Source organism: Sardina pilchardus, chromosome 15 (genome assembly GCF_963854185.1).
Source record: "Sardina pilchardus chromosome 15, fSarPil1.1, whole genome shotgun sequence".
Taxonomy (NCBI): Eukaryota; Metazoa; Chordata; class Actinopteri; order Clupeiformes; family Clupeidae; genus Sardina; species Sardina pilchardus.
The window spans coordinates 27027871-27040370 of record NC_085008.1 but is presented as its reverse complement, the minus strand read 5'-3'; the positions used below and the strand labels follow the sequence as shown (position 1 = coordinate 27040370).

General features: G+C 48.0%; 1 protein-coding gene across 7 annotated transcripts in view; it reads right to left on the bottom strand.

Annotated features, from left to right (window-relative positions):
• Window positions 1–12500, bottom strand: part of elavl4 (ELAV like neuron-specific RNA binding protein 4) — a 92934-nt gene that overhangs the window by 61552 nt on the left and 18882 nt on the right. Inside the window, exon 1 of one of the 7 annotated variants that reach the window (XM_062556699.1) lies at window positions 10347–10390. The exons of 5 other annotated variants lie outside the window; for them this stretch is intronic. In XM_062556699.1, coding sequence (XP_062412683.1) covers window positions 10347–10355 — 9 coding nt within the window. In that variant the 5' untranslated portion in view covers window positions 10356–10390. Of the gene's footprint in view, window positions 1–8845; window positions 9199–10346; window positions 10391–12500 lie in introns of those variants that run through there. One more of the 7 variants, XM_062556698.1, reaches the window with a different exon arrangement.

Below are 12500 nucleotides of genomic sequence, written 5' to 3'. Positions count from 1 at the left end.
GCTGTGCAGCCTGTCCTCTGGTTTACAACATGGCTGCTCAGTTTGCCATTTCAAGCATTCTCCTCTCCTCTCACTCTCTCTCTTTCTCTCTCTCTCTCTCCCTCTCTCTCTCTCTCTCTCTCTGTTTTACAGTAGATAATGGCACGGCAGTCACATTTCTGAGATGCTTGAAAGTGTGTTACCGTTGGGGAAAAAAAAGGAGAGAAATTGCAGACAAATTCAGCAGATGACTGGCTTTGACAGATGCGCCTGGTCTTGATCAAATTTCACCCCTCAATGCCACTCCACCCTCTCCGTCATGAGATAAGAAGCAGGCATGCACCAGACCGTATCATTAACCTCTCTCTGCATATCTGCCTTTCTTGCCAGAGAAAGATGGAGAGAGAGAGAGAGAGAGAGAGAGAGAGAGAGAGAGAGAGAGAGAGAGAGAGAGAGAGAGAGAGAGAGGGAGGGGAAGGAGGTGCAGCTGGTGAAATGGAGTGGATTATTACTGGGTTTGTGCTGGTCATTCCTCATCACTCTGCGCGGGGGACAGTGACTCCACAGCACTCTGTCCTGCGGCAGCACCTTGTGTTCTGCGTCTCTCGGGTCACATGAGAGTTGCCATGGTATCACTGACTCACCAGCGCCCCCCCCGACCCCAACCCCCCCCCCCCCCCCCCCCCCCGGCTCTGTCTTGTACACTGTAGTGACCCATGACCCAGCGATGGCAGAATCATTGATAGTCTGAGTGTACCGCTACCCCTGACATTAGCTCTCTCTGCTGTGCCCTACCACCAGTGTGTCTCTGATGGTTCTTCCTCAATTCAAATCAAATCAAAACAATTCTTCCTCTTCAATTCAATATCAGCAAAATTCTTCCTCTTCCTAAAATTCAAATAAAATCAGCAAAATTCTTCCTCTTCCTCAATTCAACTCAAATCAGCAAAATCACTTAGTATTACCAACACACTAGCAATTATACAATGACCTGAAATATCTAAAAAGACTGGAGCGAAATATGCGTGTGTGTGTGTGTGTGTGTGTGTGTGTGTGTACTGTATATTTCTACGAGTTCTGTACTGATGTACAGTACAGAACTCTACATCAGTGATTCCCCTCTTTCTCTCTGTCTCCGTCTCTCTGTGTCTTCCATTGTCTTGTCTCTGTGTGAGTGTGTGTGTGTGTGTGTGTGTGTGTGTGTATCTTGTCTCTCTCCAGTAAGTCAGCAGATGAGAGAGAATGCCTCTTTGTCTTCCCCTCAGCCTCTGTGTCTCTCTGATCAGATGCGTTTGCCGGGGACGCAGCGAGACAGACGCTCCCCCGTGCCTCGAGAAGAGGGGAGAAAAACGCCAACATATTTCATTTTCTCCCATAATGCCTTCGCCAGCTCCCATCCAGCGGCGGCGTTTAGTCACACGTAGCATTGCATGTTTTATGCATAATTCACGTCGCGACAGACACATGAATCTTTCATATCTTAGAAAGGGGCTGTGCAAAAATAAAGCTCCTGGTCTGAGCACATGACCTTGAAATGTCCTGAGCCATCACAGTGGCAGGTGATCCCCCCCCCCCCCCCCCCACCCCCCCACCCCCTTTTCCAGTCTTGCCGTCGCTGTAAGGGGAACTAGTGCAGAGCCAGAGATAGGAGGCTCGCTGCTGTTCGCTCCTTTCCATTTCTCTCTGTTGTTTTACCCCCTCTCTCCTTCTCTCTCTCTCTCTCTCCCTCCCTCTCTCTCCTCTCTCTGTCTTTCTCCTGCTCTCCTTGTCTCTCTCTCTCTCTCTCTCTCTCTCTCTTCATTCCTGGGATGCAAAATCTAGATCAGAACAGCGTGCCGTTTGTGCTGAGTCTCGCGAGGAGCTGCCAGTCAAACTCAGACGTCTGTGTGAATATCAAAACACAGGGCAAAGGGGCGGGAGGCGGATGAAATATTTGTGACTACTACAAGTAAACACAAAGATGGCTTCCCTTCCCTCACATCTTTCGGGGGGGCTGAGAAGAATAGCAAATGGCTTTTTTTTTCTCTTTTCTTTCTTTTTCTTTTTTCTTTTTTTTTTTTGCATTGTTCGGCCTTCCCGCTCTGATGCGTGCAACTCTTTTTCTGTTTGTTTTCTTATAAAATATTCATCTTTAAAATTTAAAAGCAACAGCGAACAGCAAGAGGGAGTAGGAGAGAAAAAGAGAGATAGAGAGAAAGAAATAGAGAGAGAGATAGAGAGAGAGAGATGTCGGTGATGACGACCTCTGCTCTGTAGCGAGCGGCACGCGCGTTACAGAATCACCAGTTGAGTATCGTGTGTCTGTGGTGCTTTCAATTTGCACCCGAGGAATTAGGCCCTGCTCCTGTGAAGCCAGCCAGCCAGCCAGCCAGCAACCCCCTCACTCGCAGTGGAGCGGCTCCAGCTTCTCGCTCTCAGCTGTCAGAAGGAGGCAATGAAATGGACATAAATAAATGAGCAGAAGCCACAGAGGGAGCCTATTAACATTTTAACTAAAGCGTTTTGTTGATATTCATGTATGTTTAGCTTTCTTTGAAAAGGAGAGAGAGAGAGATTTCTTTTAAAAAGAAAGAAAAGAAACGTCTGACTGGAGACAAAAGGGCTGGAGCTGTTCTATGCACTCATGCTCTGATTTCATTTTCTCCCATAACCCCATAGCTGTCCTTGATAACACACTGCTGTACAGACACACTACACTCTCTCTCTCTCTCTCTCTCTCTCTCTCTCTCTCTCTCTCTCTCTCTCACACACACACACACACACACACACACACACACACACCATCACACTTTTAAACATAACAAGCAAATATTTGCACATAGAGATGACATAAGCTAGCACACAGTTATATAGCAAACCTAAATATAACCCTTTTTTAATACCAACTTCATGTTGCACTCTAGGCTTGAGTAAATGTACCTTCGACTTAATCTGACAAATCATGTCATCTAAAACCATATTTCCTTCCAAACATCATCAGCAAGTGTGTGTGTGTGTGTGTGTGTGTGTGTGTGTGTGTGTGTGTGTGTGTGTGTTCTAAAAGATGTGACGCAGCTCCCAAGCTCAAGGGGACTCGTTCTGGATATTTACCTCCTGCACACAAATACCTATTTTTATGAGCAGCTCGTATGAGAGCATAAGGTCATGCAACTGGCTCTGTAGTGTGGTGTACAGCACACACACACACACACACACACACACACACACACACACACACACACACACACACACACACACACACACACACACACACACACACACACACACACACTCCCTGGGACCTGGCCTTTCATCTCACAACTCTCTGGACACCTGTCCCAGTCTGGGAGAAAATTAACACATAAAAAAGTAATGCACGCGTATTAATCAAGACATGGAGGATGAATTACATCTCGAGCGAGATACGTGCAGGATGTCTGCGGACGTGTCTATAGGCACATACATGAACCATCAGATAACCAATTAATATAGACAACTGACTTGTCTAAATGTGCTCCAAACCCCATCATCTTAAAAGGATGGAAAATCAATCCAACTAATTGCACGCTTGTGTTGTTCCGAGTCATATATTACAGTAAATTACCATTGTACTACACTAGTGAACATTAGCACTCCTATGAGCTTAACTCATATAATCTATAATAACCAAATTAATTCCTGCTATACTGCTATTAGTAATTGTTGTGTAATTACATGTGGTAAATATCGATTTGTGACTATTCAACAACACAACTGTATCACCCAGACATCACATACAGGTACAACGGCACAGCAGCCGAACCAAGCCTCAGTTTAGTAGTAGCCGCTCTGTTTTAGAGCTTTACTGGAGCTGGTATTCTATTCTATCAAGGCTGCACTGGTACTGTCTGGAGCTAAGTCTCCTGTGCTGCTCTCACCACAGAGAGAGAGAGAGAGAGAGAGAGAGAGAGAGAGAGAGAGAGAGAGAGAGAGAGAGAGAGAGAGAGAGAGAGAGAGAGAGAGAGAGAGAGGGGGAAAGAGAGGACAACGCGGCAGCTAAAATAAATGGCTGCCCGTTCGTTCGTTCGCTCGCTTGCCTGCCCGGCTGGTTGGCTGGCTGGCTGGCTGGCTGTGGTGCTGTGGTGCTGTGGTGCTGTGGTGCCGGAGGTGTGTGCGCTGCTGAGAGATGGTCTCTCCCCCGTGGCCGCACAGGGCCCAGTGGACACAGCGCCACAAGGAGGCCGGCACACACAGCACACATGGCACACACGGCACACTTACCTCCAGCTTTGTCTGTTTTTAAATGAGCTATCACCTCTCTCTCTCTCTCCTTCTCTCTCTTTATTTATATATATATACATATACATATACACACACATACATATATATCCTCTCTCTCTCTCTCTTTATATATATATATATATATATGTATCCTTTCTCTCTCTCTCTGTCACATTCTCAATCTTACTAGCACTCTCACTCTCTCTGTCTCTCTCTCTGCATGGCTCTGTCTTCCACACTACCCTTCAACACAAATCAAAACTGCCAAGTCACCCCCCTCTCCGCCTCCCTCCAGCGTCACACGGGTTCTGCTGTTGTTCTAAGCCCATGCAGGAACACACCCACCCTTCATGAGGAACGCTTCCATTCAACCAACCACTGCAGCTGTGAAATATAGAAATCTAGATATAAATACTTATGCACACAGATATGTTTAGCATCAAGATCTTAGCCCAGTCTAGCCACCTTAGTGCATTGCTTCAGCTTGGCTAATATGTTGACACGCTGTGTCAGATTTATGTGTAATACACTTGACACTACACAATGACATAACACAGTGACACCAACAATATGATTGGACTGGGTTAATTTAAGTTGTTTATGTTGGGTAGTTTATAGTTCAGATGTTTGTGTTTGATATTTTACAGTTTGGTTGTTTTAGGATCTGTTGTTCAGGGTACCAGAACCCCCTGCCACACCCCAACTCTGCCCTCAGAAGCAGCGCTCTAGCTCGTATGTATTTACCAGCCCTTACCCACACACACACACACACACACACACACCAAACACACACACACACACACACACACGCACACACCAAACACACACACACACACACACACACACACACACACACACACACACACACACACACACACACACACACACACCCCTCCCCCTCGGTTGTCCACCTGCTTGCCCGCTCCGCTGGCTACCCTCAGTATGCAAAAAAACCCTCAAGTAAAAAAAATAAAAGAATCTGCTTTAGTATTCATCTGTGCCTCTTCCTTTGGCCTGTTAGCATTGATATGCAACCTTGAAGTCAGACAACAAAGGATAAAGCTCTTGAGCTTGAATGCATGTGCATGTGAGAGAGTGTGTGTGTGTGTGTGTGTGCGCGCGCGCATGTGTGTGTTTAAACCTGGGCGAAAGCAGTGAAGGCGTGGCTGCCCGCTGCCATAGAAGAGTGTGTGTTTCTTAGTACATTTATGTGTACATATTTGTGTGTGTGTGTATTTGTATTTGTGATTGTGTATGTGTATGCACACATGACTTTTAATACAGTATGTGTGTGTGTGTGTGTGTGTGTGTGTGTGTGTATGTGTGTGTGTGTGTGTGTGTGTGTTTGCGTTTATGTGTGCGTGCGTACATGACTTTGTATGTGTGTGTTTAAGTGTGAGTGTATGTGTGTGCATGACTGTGTGTGTGTGTGTGTGTGTGTGTGTGTGTGTGTGTGTGTGTGTGTGACAGGCGGGCGGGCAGGCGGATGGATGGATGGGTGGGTGGCTGGAAGTGTTTGGTATGTGTGTCGGGCAGCACAGTGGTGCTGCTGCTGCTGCTGCTGGGCTCTGAGAGGGCCTCATTGTTCTGCACCGTAAACACTGATCTCCTACTCAACGCTCCCCATGCCCCCAAGCGCACACACACACACACACACACACACACACACACACACACACACACACACACACACACACACATACACACACACGCACGCACACACACACACACACACACACACACACATACACACACACGCACACACACACACACATACACACACACGCACGCACACACACACACACACACACACACAGACCAACCCCATCTCTCTGCTTCCATCAGCTCAGCACACTGTTACAGGCCTCACTGCAGCACACAGCCCGAATAGAGAGAGAGTGAGAGAGAGAGAGAGAGAAGGATGGAGGGAGAGATGGAATGAGAGATGCAAAGAGAGAGAGAGAGAGAAATCAAGTTAGAGAGAGAGAGAGAGTGAGTGAGGGAGGGAGGGAGAGAGAGTGCTGACCGTAGTGAGTGTAGCTGGGAATTGCTTTCTTTTCAATTAGCATTTTGATTGAATAGGGAGCCCACACACACAAAGTCAAACATTTGTTTGCAAGACAGCGCTCAGATTCTGAATGCATGAGGGCACACGCCATAGCTGAGAGAATGTTTCCCCCAGTGATGGAGCGCGCCGCTGTTAGATAATAGCACCAACGCCATCAACGAGCACAGAAAGAACTATTTACTGTGACGCATTTAAATGACAGGGTTATTGATCACCCAGTTTACCCCTCCTTCCCTCTGTCTTTTGCCTTCTCTCGCCCTATCCCTCTCTCTCTCTCTCTCTCTCTGTCTCTCTCTCTCTCCCTCTTTCTCTCTCTCTTTCTGTGTGTCTATCTGTGCTGAATGTGATGTGTGTGTGTGTATGTCAGTGCTGTCACTTGGCTCTTGTTGTGCGGCTAGGCGAGTTAAAGCAGTTGTGTTTTGCTTGTGTGTGTGTGTGTGTGTGTGTGTGTGTGTGTGTGTGTGTGTGTGTGTGTGTATGTGTCTGTGTGTATATCAGCATTGTCGCTTGTCTCTTGTTGTGCGGCTGGGTGAGTTAATGTAGTTGTGTTTTGCTTGCGCGTGTGAGTGCGTGCGTGCTTGCGTGTGTGTGCGTGCGAGTGCGTGCGAGTGCGTGCGTGCGTGCGTGCGTGCGTGCGTGCGTGTGTGTGTGTGTGTCAGCGCTGTCGCATGGCTCTTCTTGTGCGGCTGGGCGAGTTAAAGTCTCTCTCTGGCAGGCACCGGTTCCCACCAGCTGGATGACAGCCGGGAGAAGCACTGACTCGGAGCCCTTAGTCAACAATGGAGCAACTAACACAAGACTAGCATCTCACACACACACACACACACACACACACACACACATGTGCACACATACACGCGGGCACACACACACACGCACACAAACACTCAAATGCACACATGCGCACACACACACACACACACACACACACACACACACACACACACACACACACACACGCACGCACACACACACATACACACAACACACATATGCACAAATCCACGCACACTGGACAAAGGACACATAAATACGTGTACACACTCTTAAATACAAACATTCACATACGCATATACGCATACGTTCAGACACATGCGTTATGCATAGATACTAAAAAATGTGCGGGCACACAGTCATTTAGTACGTGCGTATACACACACTCATACACACATGTACACACATATACAAACACACTCACACATACACACACACACACACACACACACACACACACACACACACACACACACACACACACACACACACACACACACACACACACACACACACACACACACACATTTATACATACACAGATTCCCTACCAAGGCTAAGAAGGAACAGCCTGTGTTTTACAAGAACATTTAGGTAAGGCGAAAATACACAAGACGAATGGAGGCATGCTTACGCACACTCGGACACACACACACACACACACACACACACACACACACACACACACGATCTCTCAAATACACCTACATACACACCAAAACAAACACAAAAACACACACAAAAACACCACCACATTCCCCGTTATTGTACATTTTCTATAAAGCCAGGCGATATATTATTCGTCTACATCTGAATGTGACAGCATACTTTGCCCACAGCAAATAAATGAACGATCGAAAAGTAACAAAAATTTGCAGAATTAAATACAAATATACCACGGGCTGGCTGGCTAGCAAGGGACACTAAATGTCCACTGAGCAGTGCACACGAAGCCTCCGCGTTTCCTCTTAGACGGCAGCCTAGAAAGGTGAGCCGTCAGGTTTTCTACACACACACACACACACACACTGTCACATACACTCCAACATGCACACACACTCTTACACTACTCCCATGATAAAAAGCCGGGGAACTTGAGCCCTTCACCCCTAAAAAAATCTATCTCCTCACTGCCCCAATCCTCCATGTCTCTCTCCTCTCCTCTCCTCTCCTCTCCTCTCCACTCTCTTCTCTTCTCTTCTCCTCTCCGCTCCTATGTCCTGTCGCCGCGTCAGCCTACTGCCTGGAGCCGAAGCCCGAGCACACCCCCCCTTTCCCAGGCTCCTGACTGGTGGAGCCGCGTGGCCGGGATGAATGGAGGAGCCGCCGGAGAAAGAGAGGAGAGCGCGGAGAGAGCGAGGGGGTGTGTGGGGGTGACGGAGGGAGGGGTGTGGGAGGGGGGGGGGGAGAGAGAAACAAGGCAGCAGTGCACCGACAGTGTGACCAGAATGCTACTGCCTCCACCGCCGCTACCACCACAGCCACTATACAGCACCACGGCACAGCACAGCACAGCACAGCTACGCCGCTACAGCCGCTACAACAGCCACCACACCGCCACCGCTGCTACTGCTGCTACTGCCAGACTACACACACACACACACACACACGCACACACACGCACGCAAGACAAGAGCACAGCAGGCAGACGCGTGGAGCGAGGGAGCGAGAGAGGGAGGGATGGACGCACGGGAGGATGGAATGGAGAGGTGGAGAGATGGAGCGGATGAAAGGATGGGTGAAGAGATGCAAGGGCAAAAGGACAAGCGGCTGCCGCCTCCTTACCATTTTAAACCCATTCCACTCCATTTGCGTGCCGGCACTCGTTGTCGTTTCTCTGTCTCTCTCTCTCTCACTCTCACTCTCACTTACTCTCTCACCCCACCCGAGCTAATTTCTTTCTCTCTCTCTCTCTCTCTCTCTCTCTGTCTCTCTCTCTCCTCTCCTCTCTCTGTTCTTCTGAGTCTGTCTCTCTCTCTCTCTCTCTCTCTCTGGGCTGGTCAGCAGAGGTGGCAGGCGAGAGCAGGCATTCCTACTTCAGGAGAGACAGGGCGAGAATGCACAGGCGTCGGCATGAGCGTTTCTCTCTCTTTCTCTCTCTCTCTGCCCCCCTCCCTCTCTCTCTCTCTCTCTCTCTCTCTCTCGCTCGCTCCACAGCCCAGCTCGCGTCAGTCTCCTCCTCGTCAGTGAGGTCAGAGACGTTCCCCCTCCCTCTCCACACGCACTGAAGGGGCGCTGCAGCACGCTCACTGGCTTCCGTGCACGTCCGTCCACCCCTCCTTCTCTGCAGCCCCCACCCCTTCTCTCCGCTCCGCTCCGCTCCTCTCCACCCCCCCTCCCCACCCCACCCCACCCCATTCTCTGGGAAGGGAGAGAGAGAGAGAGAGAGAGAGAAAAAAAATCTAACACCTTTGCTCTTGCAGACTGCAAGCGGAGGAGAGGAGCTTGGCAAAGAGGAAGAGAGGGAGGGAGGGAAAAAGCCCTTTTTTGGAAAACGGCAGGAGCAATCAATCGCAGGCTGAGGTCTTTGCTTGACTGGGCTCAATGAATGATTGCACCTACAGGCACTATGGTAATAAGAAGCCTGCGCAGCAATGTGTATAAATTAGCTATTAATGCAGGCATGTTAAACGGCATACACTAGTGAGTTTAACTACAGCTTTTGTCCCTTCTGCAATGTTTGTGTCGCATTATGAACACTTTCAGATTACGTGCAAATAGGATTAAAATATTTACGACGCCTGCTCACCAGTTATATAAATACAATATTTGGCGTGGGACTTCGAGGAATTGTAAAGCGCAACAATGTGCGATTATAACCTTAGCCTAATTATATCTTTTGTTCAAATGTCAGTGTAGCCTATCCAAAATAACGGGATATCTATCGTAACAAAATAGAATAGAATATGCCACCATCGCTAATGCCAAGGTATGTCAATTTGCCAAACCACACGAGTAAATTGGTAGGCTACTTTCATTTATACCCACGCGCCTCAATCGCCGCCTTCCGTTATTCACGAAAATATTGCACCTGCTCTTTTGTACCATCACGACCGCTCTTACAACACATGCACACACAAACATGCCGGACTAACAAATGCAAACTGCTTAATTAACTCACGTTTTGGTCTTTTGCAATGTATACATTCTAAAAACATCTAAAGTTTACAACAGAGTTCAAATGTAATCAACTGAAATCACCTGTCATCACTATTTAAAATGACAACCTGACAACAATGAACGACGGCAGTACTTTATCATTTCTAATAAGCAGGCATGTACTTACCATGACCATTCTTGTTTCAGATATCTCAAAGTACACGGCGCGGCGTAAAGTCTTGCGTCGTATCACAGAGGGGAACACGTATAGCCCGCTGTGCGATTGTTGGAGTTGTGTGTAAAACGGACTGAGCGCGGTCCCAAGGACAATCGGTGAGAATACGGCGAGATTTGGAGAAGGAATGGATGCACGGTAACAGTTACTTTTTATGAGTGAACTGCGTTTTAGACGGTTCGCGCTTTTTATGGAAGCTGAGCTATAGTCCAAAATAAAACAACAAAAAAACAAAAAAGATGGACCTTGACGGGAACGTGGTGGAAGCTAGTGCAAGCATCCCCTTTTCTACACACCATTTATTGAGCCCTCTGTCATTCGGGTGTAGATTCTCATTGGCTCCGCTCAGGCAGGGAAGGGGTGGCGCGCGTGAGTAAAGGGAAGGGTAGGGAGTGGGAACCGAAATCGGCGGCCATCAGTTTTTTGGGAGGATAGTAGTCAGCCACCTCAGGAGGCAGCGCTGTTGTCAGAGAAACAGACTGACGGAGTTCATTTGACCCGAGAGTCGTTGTGGTAGAATGTGTGGGCAGGGCTGAACTGACTGAAAGGAGTTCACGCGGTCCGTCTCTCCGTGTTGCGTGCTATGGGCAGTGTTGGGAACTGCGAAGCGCGCGTGTGGTTATGTATCTCCAATTCAATGAAGCAAATTCACACGACTGGTTCATGAAATATTTAATATATGAACACATATAGGCCTACTCTGACCGCTTGTGTATAAACGATCTGTCCGATGTGGGTGGCTAGAACTAAGAAGAGACATGCATTGCAATTGTTTTTCATGCTGCTATGCAAATGCTACTGAGAAGGGCCCTTAACCCTATTTATATGTATATATTAAATCATATTTGTATCTAAATATATGCGTTTAGTTGCCTCTGTTTTCAGCACATTCGCTCTCCTTCACAGCTGCACGCAACCGGCATCAATAATTAACATGAATGCCCAGAGCTGCCACCACCGACAAAACTCATTCCGCATCTGTGGCCGTCAGCGAGCACGATGCCCGCGGATGCGCGAGGAGGTGCGAATGACAGGATTGCGTTTTATTTGCCCGTTATATTAAAGTCAGCCGGAAACCGTAGCTTACGCTTCATGTTGTTTACTTACCCGTTGTAGATTATTGTTTTGTCTCTTGATATCGCCCCATAGTGATTTTCCATATCTAACGCCTTTATTAGAAAAATAAAATAATACAAATAATAAATAAAAGAACCCGTATTGCATTCATAAGTACACCCTAAGGTGGCAATGACACTCCTGCTGTTAAAACTATCTTAAAATACACACACTATATTCCAGAAGTCTAAAAAGAAAAGACAGCGGATGAGCTGACTAAACTAATTCGGGGTGTCATTCCGAGAGTGGCTGTGCCCTGCTCCTCTCCGTACCTGAGACCCTTGATGCCCCTCTGAGATTCCAGCTTGCATGACAGGAATAGAGTTTGGCATGAGAGACCTCAGTGTTATAAAATATGAACCAGATTCATCTCGCCTGCTCGGCCTCTCTCTCTTCCAGGGACAAAACTGCATGCTCAAGCACTCGTTCCGTTCGCTCACTTTGGTGACTAAGCCCCTGCATCATCACGTGTTCTTCTCACAATCCAAACCCACTCACTACTGGTCATTCTTATTCTCTTTCTGTCTAAATTGCGACACATAACATACTCTTACTGTAATAAGCACACCATCCTTTAAATGTTCCGGCCTAGCATGCCAATAAATACCATTGTTCAGGCAGGCAGCTTTCTCCGGCTCTCAGCAGTGCTTTCTAGTCCGTCTGGAAATGCTGGTAAACACACGCTCCACGCCACACAGTCTGAACAGCTCGGTGGCCACGCGGCAGTGGTGTGTGTTTCAAGAGAGCGACTGAGAGAGCAGCGCTGCGTTCTCCACATCCCGGTGCAGGGCCGTGGTGCTTGGAGTACACACACACACTCATCCCCAGCCAAACCAACTCCAGTTAGTCCATTAACCCCAGTGTGAGTTCAGCAATCGGCCCGTCTAACAAGCTCTGATGGGGTGGGGAGGTGTGTCTGTGTGTGTGTGTGTGTGTGTGTGTGTGTGTGTGTATCATGTGGCTCTCCTCAGCCTCCCCAGCTCCAGAGTG